The following is a 27,833-nucleotide window of genomic DNA, read 5'->3' as shown; positions in this document are numbered from 1 at the left end:
AGTATCTGATGTTGCAGTGTTCCTAAACAAAAGTGGCAGATTTTGATCTGTAGCAACAGGTTCCTACAGAGTTCCTTAATGCAACTTGAGCATTTTAGTTATTTTATTTTGAACAACGGCTTAAATTGTATTTTCAGGTTATGTTTCAAGATGTAAAAAAAGAAAATGTTTCCATACCAGCTATGTACCAAGACGGATTCTTTGGTTTAACACCTGAAAAAAATATGTCAATAAATTAAAACATTACTGATTAAGAATGAAAAGAGAGATTTCACTGAAATTGCTTTCTCCACACAGTAAGCATTTAATCAAAATCATGATGAAAACTGCTATTCTCATTCAGGGACAAAAAGTAAACGTGATAAAATAATTGGCACACTTACTAAACAACTTTTTTTGTAACCTTTATAAATAAGAATTTTTATTAACTCCTGCTAACTAGCTGCTAACCATTGCTATCCATTTTTAATCTGACTGCACAGATTAGACCTGTTAACTGGCCAACAACTGGCCCAAAGGCCACACACAGCTTTGCCATGATTTCATGCACAAGACCAGTGAGGAGAATCCCAGGTGTGGCTAGAAAGCAGGCTTTTAGATACTTTTTTTCCTTGTCTCTCCTGATTTGCAAGTAACAGGTACAATAGAGAATGTACGTTAATTAACATTTCACCTTTTGGTATTTTGCATATCCATTCACGCTTTTCATTGCAGTGTGCTGGAAAGACTGTTCGATTTACTTTGAACACACCACAGTTTCTTGAGCCATCTTCAATGTATTTGCTCTCCAAAAATGAAGATACAACCTGAAAACAGCACATTTGTTATCTTTCACTAGCAATGCAAGATGAAGCATTTCAAAATATCATTATGGAGAAAAAGGAAGGATTTGGAGGTGTACGGTAAGAACATTGTAAGCAACAACTACAGGAACACCTAAATTATGGTGGGAAAATCCAAAAAATAGAGTCCACAATCACATTCTCCTAATGTTCTGTTCAACTTTCTCATCTTATATCACACTCCTTCTTTGTAAAATAATTGAATACCCATGAAACCTAACAATTTTTTTATGCGATTAGCAGCAGTTGCCCACATCTACCAGCCTTTGTTTTGGTTCAACATGTCGCAGAATTGAACTTTGCACTCACATTCTGAAATGGCTTAAGTAGCAATGGCAGAGCTGGCACTGTTAAGGCTGAAAACCAGTTACAATTTAAAAACTGACCCTTCTTCAGTTGTTCAGTGTTTATAACCCAGGTACTAACCATTGGGGTGCCATGTGGCACCAAGATCTTCAAGTATGCAAAATCAAAAGCGGTATTAAAAAAGAAAACACATAGCTCAGAATGCAAGCATGAACCTTGCATAGTCATAGAACAAAACCCACAACATTTAAGCACAGCTCTAAAGCTTTCCAGTGTGTGTGCATGTGTATATATGTAAATATGTGTGTGTAGATCCATATACATACACACACACATACATATATATATATATCTATCTATATATGCGCGTTCATTCTGCATATTCCTCACCCTGGGCTAAACACAATGTGATCTGCAGGAAAGAACACATTTGCAAAATTTTCCTTTTGCTGTTGCACAGCCCTTTTGCACAGGCTTCTATTTTAATAGTAGTGTACTATTAAACCTGTTGTAACAATTACTTTAAGTGAGTATATGGACACGAAAACTGAACAGCCTTGCTGGCCAACGTTTGCTCACAAGGCTTGTATTTGTGAACTTATGCTCAGATATGACTTGAAAGGTTACCGAAATAGGTATTATACAGATACTTACAGGTGTTCTGTCAGACCACTGCCACGTCCCCCCAGAAAGTGGGTTTTTTTTATTAAATCCAATCCAGAACTGTCTTTCTTCTGTCCTATGATGGAAACAAAGAAAATAACATTTCTCAGTAATTCCTTTCTTAGCTATTTCAGAAATTGCTTTTTAAATAGTGCAAATCCCCATATTTATTTCTTCTTGGATTCCACTTATCATTCTCTAATAAATTTCTTAACTTTTAGTATCCTTGAATTAAACTCTGGTTTTCCTACTGAAATGTTACACTATATTTTTAAAGACGAAAACATTTAAAATAGAATTAAAATTGCCGAACCTCCATTTCAACAGGGAATGTTAACTCACAAGAATATCACCTTGACATTAACAATTGCTTGACACCTACTACAAAGATCATCTTCAAAAAGAATCACATTACAGTGTTGCTAATACATTTCTTGTCACACATTTCTAAGTTCATGTTAGAGACTTCTTCAGCCTCTAGTAAAGAGGATGGAAGAGCCTAAATTGTAGATTATTTTTACATATTAGTATGATTAAGATAAATCTTGTTGGTGTTAGAAAATATACTTACCTATCAAAAATTGTATATAATAAATTGTTTAAAAATGTCTCTTCATAGATATGGCTAAAACTAGCAAGATGTGCTCCAAAATCTTGGCATAACGCTTCTGCTTCATCCCATGTTCTTCTCATCAGAACTTTTTCATTGTGAAATATCTGCAATAAAATAAACACTGTCATAAATATAGTTGATTTTGGAGAGTAGTTGTTTCAGAAACCCACAAAAATCAATCATTATTTGCAGTCTTTCCTACAGTAAAGCCATGTATATTCCAAGTATAGTTCTGATTCTCATGGTTTTCACTCATTTTAAAATGCAGAGAAGGATGGTAACAATTTTTGTTTGTTGAGTGAAAGAAATAATGCTTTATCAAAAATATTTTAGGAACCGCGGATCCCTAAGCTGATGTAGAATCAGAAAAATTCAAAGCAAGTTTGCAACATACCTTGTAACAGTTGAGCAGATTAGCCTCTGACTCCCATCCAAAATAGCAGGAACTCAAATGTTTTTGAAAAGTAAGTTCAGGTTCTTCATAAGAATTGATTTTTTGCTTGCACAATGACATTGCTTTGAAGTTCTTACAGCTTTTCACCTCCCAGTAACCAATGGGGTGCTGCCCTCGCATAGCCACACATCCCCCAGAATGACCTAGACATGGGAATAGGTGCTGAGTATCCAAATGAAGCATTTGGATTTTGTGATTTTTTTTTTGTGAAGTGACTGTTTTATTGGCATCAGGTTCTGGATAAAACCCTGATGAACTTAAAAGTGGCAAATTCTTTGGACAGCAACCAGTTTAGAAGACTGACTCGAGCTTGTAAAACAAACCATGATGAAAGGTTCCTCTCACAAAACACAGGAGATTAAATGCATTTTTAAATAGTTCTTTTGCAAACTGCAGTACTAAAGCAAGAAATGTAAAGAATCCAAAACTGAGAAGCAATTAGTGGAGTGTCTTTATTACTATGTGTCTATTCTCAGGTACTGCTGAAAAGTTTAGGTTTCAAAGGTTGAACAGCTATTTCATTTTTCCATTTTTTGTTTCCTTGGAATGTTTTCCTCTGGATTTCTATAAAACAAGCAAAATCAAACAAGCAAACCAAGTGTTGGCAAACTAAAGGGGAAGAAGAAACTTCCACACAGTATTCTTTCTGACAGAAATGTATCGAAGGCAATCTCTGCCCTCTTTTTTTCATATAAAACGCAAATTCCAAACTGTGACTGTTACTGAATAAAAAATTCATTACTTCCCTCGGACCTTTTGCTGGGAGTCTCAGGAAGCCCCGATGGCCTCCTTGAAAAGGCCATAAAGAAATGAATGAAAATATACAAAATTTTACATAGATGTAAAAAAATTACATCTCTCAGGAAAAAAAAAAAAAAATATTTCAGGGATTAGCTGTGCCTGCAAGGAGAACACGGCTGTTAATTCCCCCTGCCAGACTGGAGGATGGGAAGAGGGATGCCCAGCATCCTGCCACAGCTGGGGACCCCCTGATAGCAGCGCCCCGGGGGGAAAGCAGGGCAGGAAGCTCCGGATTCTCCACGACTGCCAGCTCATCTGACTCAATCCATGGTGCTACAGAGCCGACAGAAAATGTGAGCTTCTCTCTCTGCTCCCTTGACCAGGCAGGGAGGAAAGGGCTGGGTGGTGGCAGGGGGAGGAGGGCGCGCAACCCCTCTCCAAGCCATTTCTTTATTTGTTGGCGTGCTACTCACGTGGCTGGTACTTGTTCCAGTTTGTGTAGCTCACGGAGAGATTCCTTCCCGTTGTACTTATCCAAAAGTATTCTCCTGTGTTGTTAAGGTCTTGCAATCCTATCCAAAAGTAAGTTCTCTCAGATTTTACCATGTTACGGATCATGCTGTTGATAAAAGCTTGTTCAAACCTTAAAAAAATGACCAAGACAAAAGGTTTATTAGAATAAAATAGATCAATCAGTATTTCAGTGAATAGCTCTCATGAAAAGATTTCAATTGTGTGAGAAGAGAAAAATATATAACAGGTACTTAATCTTCTTTACAGAATGCTCTGGGGAACTTCAGGCACAAGTCTGTAGCACAAACTTTTTTCAGCATTTGGGCACATAAAAGAAACTGTAGATTAAGTTCGTATAAGCTCAATGCTTGAACTACAAGATTTAAATACAGAATATATTAATGATGCACAAATAAAAATAAGAAACTCCTCGTAGAAAAAGAGAAAAGAGAGCAGAGTCTGAAAAAGCTACAGAGAAAGAAAAGAAAAAGCTCTGCACAGAACGGACACACAAACCAGCACTGAGAAACCAGAGCTGAAGATTTCAAAGCATAGCTGATCTGACTACAGAAGGAATCACTTTTTCCTTCTTTAATTTTTTCATTAAAGTTACGTGAGAGATTTACAGCTTTTTGCAAGTAATAATTGTTGCATACAGTAATCCATTTGTCACTTAAATGTAATTTACTCAGACATAATTGGTATAGCATTACACAAAAATGCTTCAGTTTATGAGCACGTTTAATCAGCTTCTTATGCAAATACAGACAGCAAAGTAAATTCCCAGTTTGATAAAGATTTACATGACTTCTTGATTTCATACATGGTGAAAAGAACAGCTAAATACCATAAGGATGACATTAATGTAAAAAACCTGAATGTTTCTGTAACACTGAAAGTGACTGAGAACTTCCATTTAATTTTCATTTCCTCTGCATGTTCCCTTTTGATATCAATTCTCCTTCCTTTACAACCTACTTCTAAATGAGTATTTCAGGATCAACACACTGAAAAGTTTTTGCATGTCTCATACCAGAACAACAAACCTCAGCTGTAACTGGGGGGTGGGGTGGGGTGAACTAACAACGAGCTTCCTTTGCCACTCCAACATCAGGAACTAACATAATAAACAGTGATGGCTACGCCCAGAAAAAAATCAAATAAAAAGAAAGAAGCAGAAAAAGACAGAAGATGTGCTTCCAGAGAGCTGCAAATGCTTGGTTGTGAGAATTTGTCCTTTAACCTCCCCATTAAGGATTACTGTCGCGCTGCAGTACAGTGCTGTATGCATGGCGCACAATCCTGAAACCACCTGGTGGGCCAATTCCCATCAATGTAAATCCTTATGTGGGGTAGCCTGCGTTTTCCTAAAATTTCTAGCTATCATTCATCTGATTCCTGGTGGTTACAGTTCTTTCCCCCATCCTAAAGTGAGGGGGGATTTCAGCCTTACAGGTTTGGTTTTTTTACAATAAATACATGGAAGTTAAAAGTATGTATGTGATGTGTCTACCAGTATGCCATGAACTTTAACGGGAATCCAACATACAGGGTAAATCACGAAGAGAACAGAGCAAACCCAAGAATGTGGACATCTGCAGATGAGAAAGCCTGTGCTGAAGCTAGAATAGAGGTAAATAGGAATGAAGCAAGGGAAGACAGACCTCAGATGCTTTCAAACATTCACCCTCCCTCCTTATTTGCTGCAAACTCACGTAAAATGCATACGTAAACATTTATAAAATGTTATTTGATTTTGATTAAAATTTGATGTATTTTTAAAAATTAAATATATTCTCATTTTTCAGTATAGTTTCCAAGTACACTAATAAAGTTTCATAAAGATGTTACATACCTCTGTAGAAAGCATTTTGTTTAGATTCCTACATGCTCACACGTGCAGACTGCTACAAGTGTTTATTAGCCTGTCAATTGGTTTTCACTAAATTTATTTTCAATTAGAAAATAAAGCAAAGCGCTCCTTTGGTTTTAGCCAATGTTAGTAATTATGCTTGCCTGTCACATAAGAATTATTTCATAACAGTAATATCTTTTGCCATGCAACACTTTATAAAGTTAGAATAGCTCTTGTTAGAGGTACCTTCACGCTGTCTAATGGGATTAACTACCTGTTTGTTACTGATACAAGTGCAGATGGGCAGAAATAACCACTGGAAGCATGTTCAAAACTTCGAAGGCTACTGTCGATTTTGTAACAATATCCACCATGTCTTTCCCATCCCTTAAAAGAAATGAATGTTATTTTATAGATTATTAATTATAATACAGTTGTTAAAATCTTGATGTCCTTTTGTACTTTCTGTCTGATCACCACTGACACCACTATAGCCCTTTTCCTTTCTACCCTCAAGGTCACTGAAGACATGGGTAAATTTAACAAAAGTTTAAAGTTTAAATCCTTAAATTGTGCAAAAACTAGCTTAACACACACATGCACGCGCGGTAATCATGGCAGGGTAAACGCTGCCATACCAGATTCAGTTAAGTTGTTATGAAAAAGGCTTACAGCTGCCCTTTGTCTTCAACTGTAAACAGCAATATTTATTCCAGAAATTGCTGGCCTTTCATGCAGCAATGCACTCGAGTTATTTACCTTTTCTCAGCTCCCTTTCTCATTTTCAATCAGAACTTCCAAATAAAAAAAAAAAGATTTAAATTAACGATCATCCTACTCTAATAATGCAGAATTAAAATAACCCATTTTCAAGGTTTATCAGATGAGCCAGAACACTGAGTTAGTGGTCAGCTCGCCTCATTTCTTACTAGTATTTTACTATCGATCTTTTATTTCTTATAATTCATCTCTGGGCCCAGAAGATGCTACCAGGACTGGCATGAGTTCTTGCAGGGTACCTGCCTGGTCTTCCTGCTTGAATGTTTTAAATAACCAAGTGAAAAAAGAGATAATAAACCATCTCTGCCCAATCTGCCTTGAAGCCACACGCAGACAGGAAAACCGGCCGATCTCGCTTTGCCTCTTCCGTGAGGGAGGTGCTCTTTGCAAGGGAGCACAACGGAAAGCAAGCGCAGCACCCAGATGGACACCATCAAACACCACTGGATGATGATGTTAACAGAAAAAGGAGAAAAAAGAGGAAACGGCTAAGCTTCTTTTGTGCTATCCATTCTCAGGTACAATAAAGCGCACAGCAAGATGCTGCAGACCTATTTAGGACAGCAAGCAAACATGCACATCCTTCAGCCCTGCTGAACCTGGAGGCAAATTTCAGCTTCTAGTCAGGAGTGTGCTTGCTGTCAGAGTAGCTGCCAGCTCCGCTGCCTTCTACTACCATCCCTCATCTGTCAGCGCTTGGAAGATGGCTGGACACAGCCCTTCACGTGGCACAAAAGCAAAACAAACTGCAGTATCGCTTTCTGTGGTTTCACCTGAACAACACATACGCATTGCTCAGACGCTGGCTTTGCAAACAGAAATAAACAACCACATTGAGGCTCTTCCCTAACTTGGTACCACCGAGCTCGGATTCCCCATGGGAAAAAGAGAAAAACGTGCTGGCAGATGCCGAAGGCTCTGCAGTATGCAGGGACCCACCGGCTGTCAGCAGCCCTGCGGGGTGCACAGCAATGTTGCTTTCACCTTGATGTGCACTTAAACTCAGGGAGTGGGGGGCTGGAAGAGGGATAAGCACTGACTAAAAAGTCCTCTGTGGGAAAGCAGGTAAGAAACAGCAATTGTCTGGTTTCCTTCAACTGGAAATCTTGAGTGATAAATGCACTGGTTCAGATGAGGCAACCAATCATCCTGACCTCTCAGAATTTTTAATCTGGTGCAAATGGCACTGCATAACCTTCCTCCTATAGCTTTCTTGGTGCCTAAAGACTGGAGGGAATTTGACACTAATCTTTACTTTAAAAATTTTAAAAAAATTGTGGAGCAACTAGAGGGCAGCATGCTTGCATTGAGGAGAAGAATAGATAGAAAAATTCCAAACTTAAAAAGGCTGAGCAATTGGTCAGTAAAATGGCAGATGGCATTCTGTACAGATAAATATGAAATGATGCACTGGGACCCTCCCCTGCACCCCCTGATCGTTTCATGTATGAAGTGAGGGACTGCTGATTCACTCCCACCATGCAGGAACAAGATCTGGGGGTTGTGATGGTTAAGTTCCATGAAACATCACCTTAGTCAATAAGTCAAATTGAACCTCAAGAATTGTAAAACCAGAAAGAACACAGAGGGTTGCTCTGTCCTTTTAAATCCACTTTTTGCCATTTTTTGGAGTTCTGATCCCCAGTCTCAGAAAAGGATATTAGAAAAGAGCATCAAGGCCATGAAGCATACATGAAATGTATGGAGCTGCTTCCATATAAGCAGTAACTGAGCAGGCTGGGACTTTCAGCCTGGAAAAAGGAGATGCCTTAGGAAGGGTATAACACAGGTCTATGGGATGGTGAGTGCCATGACGGTGGGCAACCACTTCAGCACAAGACCTTGGGGATGGCAAACAAAGCTAAGCTAGCAGGAGAAAGGTTCAACAGGAAAAGAAGACGGCACTTTTTCATTCAAAGGGTAGTAGATTTACAGATCTTTTCTCTGTGATGTTGTGAATGCAGAGTTCACATGAGTTCAAGGGGAAACCGGACAAGCACTCAGAGGGGATACCCAAGGCTGTTAGATACACAAATCTTAAAAGGCTCAGGAAATCCCCTGAACAGCTGGGAGTCAAGGGAGAACTGGCAGAAGCATTATTCGTATTTGCCCTGTCCTGCTCTTTCCCAAACATCACTTGGAGCCACCTGTGGAAGGCAGAACCTGAGGCCGAATGGACCCTTATTCTGAGCAGTTTTGTAGCCTTAGTAGTAATTCTCTTCTTAAAAGTACAATTCTCTCCTGTTACAACAGCCGTACAGACAAATGCTCGATTCAGTACTATACTGTTATCTTTTGATGCACTAATTAAAGTGTACAAGACCAGAGAAAGTCACCAACACAAATACAGTCAGTTCTGCACACAGAAACCTCCAACTCAATTACCAAGCAGCTGACAGCTCCACAACCTGTTTCAAAAGCTGGTTGAAAGAAAATGTTTAAAACTCTTATTTCAGTGTTGGGGGAAACTGCCCAGAGAATCTGACCTTTGCAATAAAATATTTATTCTCAGTAATATCCTGCTGACTAGGAAAAACTAATAGTTGACCTGTTAAGGGAAGAAAGTGCTTAGCACTTTTCATGTCTTAGGATGACAGAAGTGTAGGGGGAAAAAAAGAGCTCAGGTTTCTGGTAACTTGATATGGACATACTGCAAAAACTGCAGTCAGCAGAACCACAGAAGATGTTTAAGGCTAGTTCATCTGATGCACAAGTCGCAAAATCAACATGAGATGAAAGCTCAGTAATAACACATAAGACTATAGAGCTTTAGAAAAGCAAACAACTGCGCCTGAGGCCAAAGCTCCCTGAGCATCTACTAGCAATCCAACAAGAATGACAGTACAAGGTTAACGAAGCAAAAGATCAAATGTGAGAAATGCCAATAAATATTCTGTACATTTAAGGGAAGTGAGCAACAGAAAAATGGGGGGGACAAGGTAAGTCTGTGTGAAATAAAGACTTAGCCTTGGAAAATCAGGCTAGTAACTAGCAATGACATAAACATTGAACGTTACAAGAAAGTGCATTGTCAAGACAAAGTGTCTGAAATCAAACGTAGCTTTGAGTAGGCTTAGTACTGACTTCTTTTGATCAAATGAATGTAACTTTTTTCACATTAGAAAGACAAGGATCTATGGAAACCAAGGGACTCTATCAGAGTTCAGCATCATCAACAAGCAGAAATTTATGCTGAGTAGGAAGTTTGCCAGAGCAGACCAAACTACCTGTGACAGTGACTCAATCTCGATTCTAGATCTGGTGAGGTACCAGAAGTTGAAGTGTTGTCAAGTGCCTGACTACAACTGGAAGTCTTGATGCTCTGCTCATTTTCATATGGTCAGGACTGTGACAAACCCTTCCTAAACTAACAACACACAGAATTCTTGAGTGATGAAATACATCAGTCCAAACAAAACAAATGCAGTTACCCTAAACTTTTTTTAATGTTTATACATATATATATATATATATGAAAAGTTAAGGTGGGACCAAACAGTAACTTCTGCCTCCATAATGGTATGACCAGAACTCTGGATCGGACCACTGTACGTCTGGGGAAAGACTGCATTGAACTCCAAACGGTTCAGATTCAACTTTCTTATAATTCAATTGAACTGGCCATGTTTCTTGAATTCTCAAGAAAAAGGACAGGAAATTAAAAAAGGAAGACAATGAGCTAAAGAGTAAAGCAAGTTAGAGAAGAGAGGCTTTTGTTGATAAAGAGGTTCACAAAACTCCTTCAGAGTATTGAATAAAACATGTCTACAAGCTTGCTCCTTTCACACTGTGAAATGGAACTGATGGCAAATAAAATTGTACTTTAACGCGTTACATTTTACTACCAGAATGCAGAGCCTATAAGCCTGAAAACCTGTTGCAATGTCCTATTTAGACAGCTGTGCTCCTTCCCATTTGTGTTTGAAAGCAAAAAGAATGCTAATGTACGAGTGGAAGAGTTCACTCTCCGTGTCAATGAAACTGATTGTTTTTCACCCTGACATTCCGTTTCAATGTATGAAAACCATGTGTGGGATGAGGCATCATATAACAGCCATTATTTGCACAGATGGTGGACAAAAGAAGTTTCACTTTTGATCTAGAAAAAAATGGGAACTTGGGTCACAACCGCTGACAACGCAACAAGCCATGAAAGGCATCTTGAGAAAGCTTTTAATCTTACATTAAAATTAGGTTCACATACTTCTAAGGCAAACAATGAGATTCTTCCTAGCAAAATATGCATGTCTTTAATATGAAAACCTAAAAATATCAATTTGCATCCATATGTTCTGTAGCTACATTTAGAGGTTGCCTATATAATTCTATTCTATTAGTAAGGCTCTAAAATAAACAAAAAACACAAAATGCCCTACCTCTGGACAACTTGATTCCAGCTCAGGAGAGACATTATTAAATTTCCCTCCTTTTTTGCAGATGTAGAAAGATCTGTCTTCGCATTTTTTAACCTTCCAACGTCCCTCCTAAGGGATATAAAAAAAGAAGTATATTCTGTACATACTCATATTCTCATGCATATCTATACACACATTAGATTCCCTCCTCTTATTTTAACGTTTCAGTAAAACCAAATAATTTTTCTCACTCCATTTATTTATCCTTAGACAGACCGTTTATTTCTACCAACACTGTCAGCAGGACTTTTCAAATCAATCACACAAAAGGGTTTGTCTCTTTGAATCACTCTCTGGGATGTAATGCACCTTAATTAACTAACACGATGGCCATGCCAGAGCACGCACTTGTCAGAGTAGACAGGAACTTTCTTCTTATCTATTATAGTCCTTTATAAGATTAATCTTTATGTTTGAAGACTCCTTACTCAAGACATAACAACGTTTGTACAATCTACGCATACTTCACACGTACCAAAAAAAATGCTTGAAGAATTTTATCTTGAACCTCCCTTTCCTTTGTATTTTACGTTATTTTTCACACTTACACACTGAGTAAAATGTGGGTTTATGTATCTAAACCCCACCATTTTACCAAAGTCCTATCTTCTGCTTCCAATGGGAACCCACTGTTACAAGTCAGTTTTCTTGTCTTGGCTTTCCCATGAGTTAAAAGATTGCAACCTGGACTCGCTACTGGGGAGACAACAGAAACTCTTTTTGATACAGCTTTCACACTTAGACAAGACATACTTCTTTTAAAAAAAAAGGATTATAGTGCTACTTACATAATTCACGTATTAGTGAATTTAAATACCGTTAATTGTAAAAGTAAAGTAAATTTATGGCCAAATTACAAAGAGACAAAAATGGCAGTGCCATGAACACTGATTATTTGAACATTTCTCCCAGTTTTACACCCAACTGATTTGGGGTCAATCCTACTGCTGTCGACTTCTATAATTTTATGTAGCTCTAGATTACTATCTGTTTCTGAAAGATGCTACATAAAATTTATAAATATTGACAGCAAGATAAAAGAGGCACCGGTGACAGAAGCTTTCAAGACCAGAACTGATGCATCATAAATTATGATATACACAACCTGGATTTTAAATTACTTTATCAAAATACCTACCCATATTTGTTCTCCTCCATTTGGCAAGCTTTATGCATGTAGCGTTTTTTACTGAACATAAACTCAAAAGCTATGATTCATATTCTGTGCATCAGCGCTGCAAAATGTATTGGTTTCTGAAGGCTACATCGCATTTATCAGAACATGAATATATTAAAAATCAAAACCCAAAGTCACACTACAGGTCATGGCTTAAAAGAATACGCACCATGAGAGAATAAATTATTATGAGCTAAAATAAAAGTGCCTGTCTAATTCTTTCAAAAAGAAAAGGAAACTTACGGATCCTTGTGCTGCAACACAGAGCTGTCCAGTTCTTTGAAAGGTGTTAGGTTCTTGGCTGTTCCAGTTAGAGAATGTTACTGGGGTGCGGTCTGACCACTCAAAAACAACAGGGGTGTTATTACTGTATAACCCAATCCATGCTTCTGTTACATTTTCTGTAAAAGAGGAAGTTCAGATTTTAACGGTGAAGAAATAATGCCTGCTGTTCCTGTAACATCAGCACCACTTAAAAATGATTCACGGGATTTTCTTAAAAATTACCTTTCAGGAAAAAAAACCCAGATGTATAAACTTTAGGAAACCTTATGGACGAGATAATGCTCTACTGCCCTTGAAGACTAAATTGTTTCAAAAATAGATCAACATACGCAATAATATGCTTTGAAATCCTGAGAAATGCAAATAAAGAGCACATGTACATTTTTGAAGCGCACTGGGCAGAAAGCCTGACATGGAAGGGAAAGATTTCTTCTTACAACCTGCTCTGGCACACTCAGCTTTGGCTGAGGAGCACACTTCTCCCTCTGCGCGATGCTCCAGTGACAGCACAGTTGTAGCTGCAGCAGCTGGCAAACATCGGAAAGACAAGGCTTGTGGTTTGTGCAGTGCCTCACTTGACCAGCTGCTCAGCCAGAGAACACAGACAGGCTCTCAGGCATGTAAGCCCTTCTCCTGAAGAGAGGCCTGAAGCAAGTCTGAAATAGAAACAGCGGACTGTGAAGCTGAATACAAGCTGAGAACAACTACAGCTGTCCATTACAGTATCTCTGGAAATAATGGTATTTGGTATCTATGGAGGGCGTTAATAGAGGTAAGGAAGATGATACAGTGGTTTATTTCTAAGAGAAAGACAGCACAGCAAAGAGGATGGGTGGCAGGAGGGATGATAATGGGAGGTGATGTCCAGTAAATCCAGTGTAACACACCTTCCTGCAACCACAGCCGATGGGGCAGAGTTGATAAAACATGTCACTGTGCTCCAGCCCTGGGAAGCTTAAACCCATGGCCCAACTGTGCAGCTCTGCCAGCACACTGATGTCAGCTGGAGGCACAAAATAATTTTCTTTGCTCCTGTTATGACAACAAAAGTCTTGGCATTGCTGCACTGAAGAGCTTTTGTTCATTAAGTTCCTTGTGTAATTATACTACCTCTTAGGACAACGTGGACTAACAGAACTCCTTTGATACACCCTGCTGTCAAAGGGGACTCTGCCAACATACTAGCAGCAGCAGCTTTAAAGTGTGGACAAGGCTAGCTTGAAAGCAAAACATACTCTGAATTGTTGTTGCTTCTAAGTGCAATTCTTGAATAAGGATGATCACCGAATCTTTTGCAACAGTTTCCAAGGAAGCAGCCAAGAACTTAAAAGGACAAAAGCTATCGTCTTTACTGTGGCCTCACTGTTGTTTACATTGTTGATTTATTTCTTTATTTTCAGTCTGGTTATTGAAGAAGGTGATGCTACACATTTTTTTAAGACTTCTAGAAGGAGCATGCATCATGCTTTCTTTTTTTGTCAATGTCAGTTGGGTGTGCCATGTAATATAGAGCTTAAGTGGCTAACAATGTTAAAGGGCTGCACAAAACAACAGCACAAAACATTTCAGGAAACGCTGCACGCTTCAAACTCACTCCCCAAACTCACCACTTTCAAGCAAGTTAAGGAGCAGCTCTGCATCTGCCATGGAGGATATACTAATGAGCCCGCTATCATCATGGTGGCATAAGACAGAAGCATCATTCCAGCTCTTCTCCTCTTTATGAAGTCTGTAGCAGTTGCGATTGTGTGGGTACCAGCCAGCATCACAACGAGTGGTGTAATACTTCCATTTATCTTTTAATCAAGCATACAACGTCCATGTATATTAGATAGAATTGACAAGGTTACAGTGTGCTCATAACACATTCAGAGCTATTTTTTTTAATCTTCAAATGAAAACAGAGTCAACCAAGAAGACTTAAGGTGGCCAAAACACATGCTCTGTGGAACATCACCTACCAACCAAACGGAAATTTCTCCCACTTTATTTTATGATTTAACCATTTGGGATGCTGGAATAGTGCAAACACACTAATGGATCTGTTATACAGTTTAAAAATATTTTATCTGCCGTTTTACCTCTGAACATGATTCAAAGCCAGCTAAAGCATTTTCAAGTGCATTACCTACAAAAAGTTTGGGTAAGTCCCTTCTCATTATCTGAAACAAGTAGGGAAACTTTCTTTTAAGTTATCAGGATGAAGCTGAACCTACATAAGTTGTTCTTATCAAAACAGAAATAAATTAATAAACTCAGCTCTGTGTTTAACTTCCCCACAGAATGAGAGTCTGAGGCATTCTATGTACAATATATATACTATATTCTTTATATATATATATTTTAAAAAATATATGTACAATGCTTTTTGTTATATCAAAAGTACAGCATGCCATAAAAATAACTGCAATTTTTGGGATGCATTTACACAAGTTTCTTCTCTGTGGGCCACTGGTTAATTCCATTCAAAGCTGAAGACCTAATTTTAAACTCCAAAATGTGGCTTTATTGTAATAGAAAAGAATGAACATTCTGTAAGCATCTGATATGTAAGGAACCAATTAAATGCTATTTATATTAAAATTATTTCTTAGTTTTAAGACTCTCAACACATTTTCCAGGACTGCATTTAAACAGAAGAAAGCCTTATTAGAGCAGTTAAATCAAACTGTATTCAACTTAAACTAGCAAACCCATACATTTAGTTCAGCTAAGACTATTCTGCTGGCTTTATATTCAGGCGGCTTCCTCTTGTTCTCCTTCCACACCCACAAATAGGATACAGTGACATTGAGAGACTTACCCAATGTTTCATGCTCTGTCTTATTGAGATATTTTTTGCATACAAAAGGCAATCCAGATTCACACAAGTAACTCTGCCAGCCGTACTTCAATTTTGAATTAATCACTGCACAATGATTTTCTTTATAACGGTTATCAGAGACATCTGCAAAGACATTTTTGAGAAGCACAAAATTACAAAAAAACCCGGTTCTTGTAAAATGGTATTGTCAGGCTCTCTGCACCTTATTGAAAGAGTGTATAAACATCCCCACACACCCAAACCTCTGGTAATGCTACACCAAGACAATAGACAGCTGAACACTGACCATGATTTACACGTGTGTGGCAATTCGTCCTTGGCTGCTGCTATCAGATGAGAGGCTGAAATAAGCTCTAGTGTCTATGCTATGTCTGCTGGCGGACAGACCTCAAAATGTAGCAAACCAGGTCACAAAGAACATGTTAATGTGCTAATGTTAATTACAGCATGTCAACGTAAACAAATTGAAACTCCTTTCCTCCATGAAACCATCCAGAGCATAGCTTTTAAATATGCAACTGGAATCTTAAATACATCTTTAAAAGTAAATGACAAAAGGGCTAGACCATTAATGCTTTGAACAGATCCACCTCAACTGATGCTACATCCCTAGAAGGGGCTTTTAGTTCATGAATATGAATAAATATTTCTACCAAACAAAAAGGTACACTTGTTCACTTGATGCACTTTTCAAACGCAGCTGCAGAAACAGCAGTCTTGTATCAAGCTGCAGTTACAGACAACATGTAATTAAACAGCTACAACATATCCAAGAACATCAAGTACTTGCTCTCCAGTTCACAAACACTAGCGGTGCTCCATCTGACCACTGCCAGCCAGCATCCTCCTCCAGGCGATTCAGACCTGTCCACAGCATCACATCTGTGGTGTTTAACTGCCCTGAAACAGAAAAAAATAACGTAATAACTCATGCTTTCCCCACGTTTTAAAATAAAATAAAATAAAAAGGTATAGATCTGCTGTCCTGACTTTGTAGAATAGGAATAACCCGAAACTTCAAATCATTCTCCAGAAAGTTCAGGCTGTTTTTTCTCTGCTTAGAAGAAGTCCATTACTTTGTTAATCAACAGAGAGAGAAAAGGAGTAAACTCAGAAGTCTGCATGTTTCAAAAGCTACTCATCTGGCAAACCCTTCCTACACAAGTTCTTGACCTTAGAAGTTAAATCTAGAACATGCAGCTACATCAACGCTAGCCTGTTTCAGCTTCCCATAAACCAAAAAGCTTTCAGCCCATTTACGGCCTGCAGGCATATCATAAAGCCAAGGAAACAATATCACAAACTTCCTGTTAGCTTATATCTTGCAGTTGAAAATCAGCAATCATGGGAAGCAATGGGCAAGAAACCTGAGGTATCCTTTCTCGTCACAGCTCCACCACCCATTCCTCTGCTCCATCCTCTCCACACATGCTAAAATACCCACGAAAGCCATGTTGTCAGAAGGTTCTACAAAATTTGTCTGAGATGCTTGCTCCAAGGGCTTATCAGAGAAGGGATCCCATCCACTTATCAAAGCAGAGTTGGATTTTTTTCCCATACAGGACATTTACTTTAAGCCTGCAGAAATGTTCTTGTCATTCACATTTGGTTAAGTCCAGCTTGCAAAAAAAGCTTAACAGGAGAAAGGGACACCAGGGTACATTGCAAAGAAGGCAAACATTTGCACAATTCTCCAAGGAAAACAAACACACTCCATAACCACAGCTGCAATAATGGAGTTTCTGTGGGGAGGGAGAATTAATACAATTGCACCCTCACATAACACAAACCACACTTCTGCCCTTGGGATATTAAGGTGGGAACCTTTTCAGACAGCTCTACTGAGATGTGATAGCGACAAAGCCTCGCAAGCAGCAACTGGAGAGATATCACACAGAGTATTAAGCTCAAAGCTTACCCCTTTTGCACGGCTAAAGAGGAAATCTAACTACAGGTTTCCTACAAGGTCCCCAGAGAAATGTCTACTCACTGCTTAAGTTACTTATGTAATTCTGCTCTTCGGGGTCAGCGATGCTCAGCAGGTCTGCTCCTTGCAGCTGACAGGCAGCCCGTGCCTCACGCCACGTCAGCATAGATGCAAGGTTGAACTGGTAGCAAAGGTGCGTGTCAGGGTTCTTCTTCCAAAAAACGTCACAGCCACTCCCTGCTCCAAAACAGACTCGTCACCAACAGCCCAAGACTACAGACTAATCAGAAATATAACACCTTGAACAATTCCATTAATTTATGGCAGTAACATCCTGATGGAGCTCAGTTGTGAACTCCTTTCATGTTCCTTTGGTAAAGAAACACACAGAAATAGGGCCCTAAGAATGAGATGTTACTCTGTATTTCATATGGTGGATAAAATACTCAGGAGCTGATCTGTGGCTGGTGGTGATTTTCACAGTTCTCATATAGCCAGAGAGCTACATTGACTTCATACCAGCCGATCATTTGTTCCTAAAGCTGAATGTTGAAATATTCAAACTACGAAAACCTCACTCACCTTCTGGAGAAGCAGCCGCTGGATCTCCTCCTACCTCATATTCAAGAGAACAGACTTACTAAAATTACAAAGTATAAGCGAGGCTGCAAATACCACCCATTATAATGGTTGCCCAGAAATCCCCCTTACAAAGACACATTTACGGCTGTTTTTAAGATGCTTTGGAACACAGATCTGAAATGTAGCTCGTGCAGGGAGGGCTTTTCCAAATCACTTTTGGAAAGCTGCCAATAGAAGAAACTGTTCTGCTTATTTATGCAGGAAGCTGGAATATTCACGAAGATTATACATCCAAAATCCATCTGACAGCACGTATTTTTAAAGCTATTCCTTCTAAGTGTTTTAGGCCCAAGACATGTCCAAGTCGTGCACAGAAGAAAAGGAATGTGCAAGTTGTAGTACAGTCAAAAGGAGAACGTGACTTTGCAAGAGCAACCCTGACTTTACCGGCTCCAGAGGAGCCCCCTGTATATCACTGGGCCACAGGAGAGAGGTTTCGCTGCAGGGTAAGATCAGTGGGCTGTGCAGGGTAACATCCTTCTGCTCACTCCCTGCAGTCTTCCTTTTGGGATGAGGACTTCGGTCTCTAAAGGCCAAACGTGATAAATTGCCAAAAAATTTGCTGAAGTCTTCTTTTGCGTTTTTTAAAGAGACATTCCCCTCTAACAGAAGGGAAGTAATCTAAAACACAGCACGTCCTAGAACTACTAGGAAAGGACAAAGATACTCTTGGGAGGTGGAGGAAGCGAGAAGACAAGCAAGATCTTACCAGCATTTGGGCAAAACCCCCATTTTTCGTCTTGTTCATAGTGAGTCGTTGTGGCACACCAGTCAAATTCCTTTCCATCTCTGGTACACTCATAATACCACTTGTTGTTATATTTAAATGGAAAAACGCATGGGAAACCAAAGGAATTTCCCAGCAAGGTGTATGTTTCTGGAATAAACCAGAATAAAATGCAGAGATTAAAAGAATGCAGACCACAGAAATTTCTTCACCCCCTTATTTCATTATTCCTGTTTTCAGCAGCAATGATAAATAAAATGTCTAAAGCTGTTTTCTAATTTATAATTGATACATTATAATTGATAAAACAGCATTACAAGTATAAGCAGCATAACCAGTGAACAGAATTTGGAAATAATAGTTTATGAAACTTGTCACCATGAAAAGAGGCACATTCTCAGAACTTACTACAACTGAAAAAACCTCCCAAATCTAAGCAATTAACATTTAAAATCTGCACTTACATTTCAGAACTACACAAAACAATAGTTAGCAGAATCAGTACATGCTCAGGTGCAAACTCTACTTATTTTTTATTTGTTAGTCTATAACTGACAAGCAACTTAGCATTATTTCCCCTGCTCCTCCCATTCTTTATAAGTGGATTTCCAATGTTTTTTCCATCCTCTTTGTCATTCTATGGGAAAGGAACTGTGAAAGACAAAGGAATATTAAATAAACTTCCAAAAATAAGGTTTTATACCATGGGGAATAATAATCTAGCTAAAGAACTGATGTTAGATACATCTGTTGTCACAATCCATTAATGACTTATAAAATAGTTAAAATATTTTCCTATTGTACTTTGAGTACCAAAATATTGAGAGAATCCCGTGCAACTGAAAGCTGTAAAAGCTTTACCTCAGTGAGTGTCTCCTTAATCCCAGAGCTTCTACAAAAGGTCAAAGAACCACAATCACACTTTGAATGAATTTTTTTGTCAAAGATCCGTGTTGATAGCCTAAAGATCAAAGTCCTTCAACTACAGAATCAGTGCACACTGCCAGGTTCCTAGAGGTCTCCAGAGTTAATGGCTGGCTGTACACATATAAAAAAGCAGTTTACACATTGTAAATGCCCTTTAAAGCCTTCTGATATGAACAGATGATACAAAGAACATGAGAAAAGAAAAACTGGGATCGCAGCTCTGCCTGCCCATTATCATGCTGCTAGCTATGGAGCTGCAAAGGAGTATCCCAGTCCTGGCAAGAGACCAAATTCAACAGTTGTAGACCTCTCACCACAGCTATACACATTTTTTCTTTGAAGATGTTCCCCCCCCTAACACGATGGACTAACAGGGTGGCTTACATTTACATGTGCCTATGCTAAGGTAGAAGGAAGAAAACAGAAATTGGAGGCAAAAGAGATTTTGCTGACGCAATTAATTACTTTGGTCCTGAAACTAGGCTAGAAGTGCCTGCCTAAGGTTGATCCTCTTCTCTTAGATGTTGCAGTACTAGAATTAAACGAGGTCTGCTTTCATCTCGCTATGTGTACATAGCAAATGTGTAAGACTTTTTGTGGGTTTAAATATTTTCTGTCTGGTCTTAAGTTTTCAAGAGGAGGTCGGATGCTATAGTGCTTTCCCAGTTTTCACAGGTCCCAAAGGAAGGACTTCGGTGAGAACAAAGGCCAAGCCCAGCCATACCTACAGAGGAAACCACTGAGACCAGATCTGCAACCCAAACACCCAGTTCAAATGGGGAGAATCAACAGCTCCAGCCTGAGACACACTGTGTAAACACTAGGTCTTTCCCTCTACAGAAACGCTAAGGCAGGGGTCAACGTACGGTCTGCCTGTTGCCGTTTGTAGTCAATGCGTTCAGTCTTAGTCCATATACCTGGAAAACTGCCCAGGTCTGCAGGCCTGGATCTTGACATACACTCCTATGCCTTCGCTAGCTGTACAGCAGGATTAATCAGAAGCCTGATCTCTGTTCCAAAGTTTGGCACGTTCAGAGTCCAGGTGCTGAACATTGCAAACATTTGGTTCTTGCACACTGCGATCACAGACAGGTTTGCAGTGACAGGAATTCCAAATCCTTCCTTATCTCTCCTTGAGTTTATCTGATAATGAAAGCCGCAGGATGGGCAACAACAAATCCTTAGTTCCCCTTTCTATGTCATAGAGGATCTGAAACGACCATTTCCTGGTTTGCCAGGATACTGGTGGTTTTTTGGGTCCATATAACAGATAAGGTAAAAAATCAGTTGTGTGGTATGCTCACCTCAACCACTGCATGGGAAAAAGCAGACGCTGAGTCTCAAACCACAATAGAGGTTGGAAGGGATCATAAGCACCTGACCTTGCTTCAAAAGAAATTTTCAAAACTTTTCCCACCAACACATCTACGACAAGATTTTATTTTTACCTTGAAATGGATGTTCACAAAGGTCTTCATCATAGGACATGTACTGTTTCCACTGGTAGGTAGATTTTTTTTTGGCCACAATACGTTTGCCATTTTCAATGGCTAATTTGTACCCTGATACACCAACTAACGCTTTTCCATCACAATTCCACCATAACGAGTATTGAGTTGAATCACATTCAAGCATACTTAATGGCTGTTCTGGTCTACTGATGTTCAGTCCTAGACAGGTGCTTCTGCCTATGTTGAAAAGACGCCGATTGGATACCCATTTCCATAACATGTCCTTTGAGAGCTGACTACAGTCTTCCAGAACAAGGCCAGCTGTGTCCACTTTAACACACATGTCGGAGTCTTCACTTTGGATAATAAATATCCCTTTATCTGTAGGGGAGGGGGGAAAAAAAAGGTAGTTTCATTCTGTAGAATACTGCTACTGACTGAATAGTATCAAAAGACTAATGTTTTAGTTGGAACTATTTAGGAAGAAAACTGAAAATATTCATCCGAGTGATTGACACTTCAAAAAATAAAAGCACTGGTCTAAATTTACTGCCAGCTGAGTTCTTAACACGTGGACCTCTTCCAAGATCATAAAAATAAGGCCAGGTAATATTTCTCAAGTTGGATAGGCAAAAAAATAAAAATGGGGTGCCTAAAAACATCAGTCATGTTCAAAGAAAAAAACCCCACTGGTCACCAAGAAACACCCACTAAGGAAGTACAGGTTTACGTGCTACAGTCAGACTGCATATTGTACAATAATTCTCTGGTGGAGATGGAAGAGTGCAATTAAAGTGAAAGCTAAAAAGTTTAAGGCTGACACTGCCATCTTCATTCTTCACTCTCTGCAACTACCGAGGCAGAAAGAAAATATTTTGCATTGTAAATAGCATACAGAAAGGATAGGATTTATGTATACCATGAGAGCTGGTGGCCAAGGGTTAAAGTATGCCTTCCCTATTGGATGCATATTGCTCAACTATACATGACTACCCTGGACCACAGCAGATGTTGTGGGGTCAGCCTAACACCCCGGCTTTCTTGGAATCCTGTAGAAATTCACTGAACTATGTGACATCACATTATAAGTATGTGAAAAAAACCTCAGCTGTTTAACATCTTGGGAGCAAATGTTTAACTGAGCATATAGACTGAAAAAAAAATGAGGGCAGCTGAAGAACTGGAAATCAGCAAAATACAAACTTTTAATGCTTCAGTTATTTCATTCCCTCTGAAATCCAATGGTAATTAACCCATGCAGTTCCTCTCACGTTATAATCAAGATACTTATGCCTTGGGAGATTTATGCATTGAAAACCTGAGCAGCACTTTCATTTTGCCTTGAAATTTTACAGCAATGATCTCTGCCACGTGTGCTTTCAGCTGCTGTAATTCACTACACCTAACAGCTCGAAGCAGTAACTATAATAAAAAAAACCTTCTCAGACTGACATAGCCCACATCTGAAGCATGAGATGCAGAGGTCCACCCAGATGCTGTGTCTGGGTTTAGTACATGCAGTTTAGGTGTAGCTCCAGAAAAGAAAGATTTTTCAAGCAGCAGCAGGACAGCGCTGTGGCACCGACAGACAGGAGATCAGCTCACCAACAGAACATGCACCAACAAGCAGAACAGAGTGTATAGGTTATGGAAAGGTATTTGGTGACAGATCCTACACAGAACACATCAAGCAGTCTAACTTACAGAGAGGACAGAGTCACGCTGCAGGTTGTATCACCAGTAACAGTGACTGTTTTCCACGTGGCTATCAGCACTAGCAGCTTGCGATAGTGCAGGAGCAGGGGCAAGCCTTTCTAACTGGCAGCAGGTGAACATCAGCTCGTTACATGTAATTGCACCTCACCTAGCAGCTCTTCTACATTAAGTCTTCAACCATTTTGGGCAGAGCAAGCTTCCTTTAATCCATCCTATCTCTACAGCTCTCAGGTATTTGTGTTCACTGAAAAACCATCAGAAAACACTCTGACAGATACTCAGCTTGGCCCCTTGCTTTGGAATTTTCTGTGATGTTGTATAGTTTGCTCTGGTTTCATCCTTCTTATCCAACCCAATCCTCCATGGGCGACACAGGCATCTCTAGCTACATGGCCAGAAAGGGTTTCTGCCTCTCATGCGAGGGTAGGGTATGTCTTCCACACAGTGGTTTTATCTTGGTTGACCAAGAAAATAGACCGTTAATTTGCTAGATAAGTGGAAGCTGGGATGTTTTTAGCACCAGTAAACACTGATTCATGAGGTTAAATCACCGTGATACTGGGATTCACACTTAAATAAACTTCTTATGCAAACTCCCAATCTACCCCCACCTTGACAGCACACAGGAGCTTCCTGAGGGCAGGGGGAGCAATGCCACAACCCAAAGATGGATTCTCCGAGCTTTGAATGCCTTTATCTGTAAGACTCTTAAAGAGTCGCAATGACTGCTGAGAAAAGATAAGGGTCTTAAACAGTCTACACAAATAGCCCAGCTGGATGATCTCTGGGAAGCATGCTGTTACTCACTTTTTCATTCTACAGCAATTTATGCCAAGAATGGTCAGACTGATTCTTGGGCTACGGGCTAAGCAGCCCCCTTCCAAATGTGGTTTCCGCTTCCCCAACCTCAAAATGCAGCTGGCGAGAGCCGTGCTGGCCGGAGGGCTGCCAGCTCCAGGCAGGAGCGAGGCACCAGAGATGGCAGGCTCAGGGACAGCTGCCCCGGCCCCAGCTCAGCCCTCTCCTCAAGGCAACTGGAGCAACACCAAACCTTGGGAATGCCTCTAGGGCTGCCCTCCTCTCAGCTTGCTGAGCCGTGCTATGCGTTTTAAGGTGATCGTGTAGAAGGGTTTTGTTACAAAGTCTCTGGGGTCAGGGAGGATTCTGTGCCCGATACCCTGCTGGAGAAGAGCCACAAGGGCTCTACAGACCTGCCAGCCCCAGGGGACCCAAGGAGAAAAGGAGATAGCCTGCACTTTGGGAACTGGCAGGGTGGAGGGAGGCCTTTGGAAACATCCCACCTCTGTTGCGTCCAGGCCCCTGGATACAAGGACAAGGTGACAAGCCACAATCTGCCAGAAGCGAGGCCTCTAGCTGCCGGTAGGGCACAGGCGCGGTGGTACTGCCAAGTTCCTGTTTGCTTCGGTTCAACACAGCTCATAGTTGGACGAACGGCCGTAACAGAACCAGGAGCCGTGGTATCTCTGTTTCCTTCCTCCTCACCTCCCACTTCCTTCCCCCCAAAAAGCTGCAAGAACTGCTTATGTGGCAATAGCGAAAGTTACTGGAATTTATTGGAAATGAGAAAAAAATCATCTACGTTCCCTCCAGGTGCAAGGAAAGCAAGGGAAGCAGAACAGCAGTGGGGGGCCGAGAAGGGTTCGCAGGGGCTCACAGCCAGCCCCCGGCCCGCCGCGCCCCCGACCCCCTCGCCCGGCCGGACCCCAGCAGGACCCTCGCCCCGGCCTCGCCCCGCCGCGGCCGCCCGCAGCGCCCGGGGCCGCGGGCTCCCCCGCCGCAGGGACGGGGCTGGGGAACGGCCGGGGCGATCGGCTCAGCCCGGCGCGGAGCGGGGACGCCGACACCGCCCGGCCGACGCCGCTGCCGGCCCCCCAGGGGTGCGCACCCCTTGCCGCCCCCCACCCCACCCCGGGCCGCCCCCGGAGGCGTCACTCACTCCAAAGGGACGGCACCTCGTCCCGGCGGAGCGCGGCGCCCCGCGCCGGACCGCGGCCGCCCAGCAGCAGGCAGCACGCCAGGAGCCGCAGCCGCACGCCCAGCATCGCGGCGGCACTGCGCCCACCCGCTCCGCTCCGCTCCGCTCGGCCGAGCCCGGCCCCGGGGAGGGCAGAGGAGCGATCCCACCCCGGCGGCGCCCCGCGGCGGGGAGGAGAGGAGGGGCGGCCCGGCCCGGGGGGGGAGGAGGCCCGCGGGCTCCCTCCGTGCGGCCGCGGGAGGCGGGCGGGGCGCGGGGGGGTCGCGGCGGTGGGGCCGGGGCCGCCCGTCGAGCGCCCCCCCCCTCCCCTCCCCGCCCCGGGACCCGCCGCCGCGGAGCGCTCGGCCGCGCTGGGGGGCGCCGCGCACGCAGCCCGGGCCCGCTGCCCAGGCTGGGGGCTGGAGGGGGCACAAAGCGCCGCGTTCATCATCCTTTCATCTGCAAAGGCTCAGTGGGCCGCGCCCGCGCCCCAGGTACCTCTATCGTAAAACCAGACCTTAAACCGAACCGGCACCCGGAGGGGCGCTGGGGGCAGCAGCGCTGAGAAAACAGCCCGCGTTCGGGCCAGCTGCCCTGGCCGTTCCCGCCCCACGGACCCCACGCACACGCTTCGGTGTTTAGCTTGTCCACCCCATGTCGTTTTACATTTTGGCGTGGGGAAAAGTAATCGCCGCCTTCCATTTTGTTCGTCTCTGCCTTCGGTGGGACGTCGGCAGGAGCTGCCCCGCTGGGGCTGCGCCTCCGTCCTGTCCTACGGAAGCGAGTGGCAGAGGGAAGGTCGAAAGCAGAACCTCTGTATTAAAGATAAAAGCATTTGCTGGAATCAGCAGGACAGCTCGGTTTTTATCTGCATAAGCATGTTTCTGCATGGTTCTTTCTGCATAGGAAGTAAGTGTATAAATGTATACATAAATTTATAAAAATAAAGGTACAGTTGGAGCATAACTGAGCTGACCTCCGTTCACCCGTGTCTGCCGCAGTCATGATACAAGGATGGAAACAGAAACCTCTGTGCTTGGGGGGAGCTTCCCACCGGTAGTTTGGTAGAAGAAGGAATTGAGAAGAAGTGAAGCCAAACACTTATGAAGTAGGTAACCGGAGGGGTTCCTCCAGTTCAACATGATAAAAATGTCTGGCAGAGAACAAACAGCAGGAAACATTGCTGAACAAGCTGTTCTGGAAGGGACCTGACTTTGCAAGACAGAAGGGTTGTAAACTCTGCAGGAGCTGTAATGTACCTCTCAGGAAAGCTGCAGCTTTCAGAGAATTTCAGATTCTGAGAGAGAAGCTTGTTAATGAACCATTTATGAAAATCTGGCCACTTTGGAACTGTCTACATCTCTTCGGAAGTGTTTGGCCACTGCTTTGGGCACTAAGCTCCAGAAAAGGGCACTCTTGCTCCAGAACCTGCTTTGGGGTCACACTGAGAGGTGACATTATGTTTGTGGTACTACGTTTAAAAATAAAGGTGCCAGGGAGCAAAAATGAGGCTGCTCAGGGTTGTGGGAAAGAGCCCCACCTCAGGTGGCTTTTTCTGCTCATCTCAGTAAGATCAAGGTAAAGATATTCTGATTACAGATTCCTAATAATGAACCTATTAACCATGCTTTTTAAAATATTGTACTGAATGCAAATTAGCAACTTATTAATTCTGAGTAGTTTTCCTTGCTTCTTTGATATTCAGATCTTCCTTTTTGACTGAACAGTTTTTTATTGTCTTTAATCTATTCTGTTCTTACTAAACTGTTAAATCCTTTCTAGAGTAGCTGCAGTTACACTGGCCTGAGTATTTATAGCTAAGCTATACCTACTTAATTACAATAAGAAGACATATTTGCTGGCTTGTAAAACCAACGTGGTTGCCAACATTTTCTGAAGTAAACTTGATGACATATAGTTTATCTTGCACAGTAAGTTGTCTGACTTTCCAGTTCTAGTCATTTGTTTGTTTGTTCAAAGCGTTACCGGTCTTCCTTCAAGACATTTGCGGTAGTGATTTGGCTCCTTTATTTCATTTTCTGTCTGGAACCCACTTGTTGTAAATATTTTTCTCCTAATTTTTCTGCCAATGATCTGTTCTTTTACTTCTTGTGTATACTTGGACATATATATATATATACACACACACACACACACAAACACACACACTTGTCTGAGCTGATATGCCTTTGCTATTTAGGTGCTCTACACAGATGTTCAATACCTTCCCTGTCTTTGCTTAGACATTAACTCAGCCTTCTGTATGAGACCTGCACAGAGATAGGAACCCAGTGTGCATTCGCGGCCCTCATCCACAAATACAAGCCCTCATCCAATTCACACAAATTCCATTTTCTCACAAACCCATTGCTTTTCTAAGGCACACAGAGATCTAGTGTGACATGTGCTCAGCATCTCCTCATGCAGTAATTTCTGTTCATGATCTGAAGTATGAGGGTGGGCCTTATTTTTTTCCCTACCGGCCAGAATGGGAATACCAAACATGAGAATAGCTAGGAAGAAAAAGCAGGACTACATTGCTTGCGTTGTGCCCAGCAACGAAAAATTCCATCTTTTTTAGGGGCACCATCCTAGATCCAGTTCAGCTCTGAAAAATTACAGCTCCCAGGCATCTTGGGTCAGCAAAGTTTGTATTCATCTTCCCTTTCACTTAAAAATTTTCCTGTTTACCCCAGACACAGATCTACTCTGATTTATCAGCTCTGCCACTCCAGTTATACCCAGCTACAGGCACAGCTTCCCCCTTCCCTGCCTCCTGTGACACGTCCCAACCATGCCCAGTGACCCCCTTTTCCTTCTGGCAGCTCTGGCTGTGTGTTTCAGTGACACTACTCCATCCTTCCGTGCTCCAAGGCAATCGCTGTGGCCGCCAGGCTCTGCAGTTGTGATCCCCATCAGCGCACACCGGGTAAGACAGCCCTACAGGACAGCTTATACTGGCCACTTTCAGCTTAACTGCAAGCCCCAGTTGCAAACTGC

At 41.7% G+C, this 27,833-nt stretch overlaps 1 protein-coding gene across 1 annotated transcript in view; it reads right to left on the bottom strand.

Annotated features, from left to right (window-relative positions):
• Positions 1–25,012, bottom strand: part of PLA2R1 (phospholipase A2 receptor 1) — a 43,363-nt gene extending 18,351 nt beyond the window's left edge. Inside the window, exons 1-16 of the mRNA XM_055718149.1 lie at positions 24,816–25,012; positions 21,140–21,523; positions 18,747–18,914; positions 17,459–17,632; positions 16,255–16,368; positions 15,448–15,591; positions 14,252–14,440; positions 12,603–12,760; positions 11,144–11,251; positions 6,262–6,374; positions 4,093–4,262; positions 2,819–3,021; positions 2,383–2,528; positions 1,803–1,887; positions 674–806; positions 178–213 (exon numbers count right to left, since the gene is read on the bottom strand). Of these exons, the coding sequence (XP_055574124.1) occupies positions 178–213; positions 674–806; positions 1,803–1,887; positions 2,383–2,528; positions 2,819–3,021; positions 4,093–4,262; positions 6,262–6,374; positions 11,144–11,251; positions 12,603–12,760; positions 14,252–14,440; positions 15,448–15,591; positions 16,255–16,368; positions 17,459–17,632; positions 18,747–18,914; positions 21,140–21,523; positions 24,816–24,921 (2,431 nt within the window). The 5' untranslated portion in view covers positions 24,922–25,012. The remainder of the gene's footprint in view (positions 1–177; positions 214–673; positions 807–1,802; positions 1,888–2,382; positions 2,529–2,818; positions 3,022–4,092; positions 4,263–6,261; positions 6,375–11,143; positions 11,252–12,602; positions 12,761–14,251; positions 14,441–15,447; positions 15,592–16,254; positions 16,369–17,458; positions 17,633–18,746; positions 18,915–21,139; positions 21,524–24,815) is intronic.
• Between the last annotated feature and the right edge of the window lie 2,821 nt (positions 25,013–27,833).

Source organism: Falco cherrug, chromosome 8 (assembly GCF_023634085.1).
Source record: "Falco cherrug isolate bFalChe1 chromosome 8, bFalChe1.pri, whole genome shotgun sequence".
In the NCBI taxonomy this organism is placed as follows: Eukaryota; Metazoa; Chordata; class Aves; order Falconiformes; family Falconidae; genus Falco; species Falco cherrug.
This window is presented reverse-complemented; position numbering and strand designations above follow the sequence as displayed.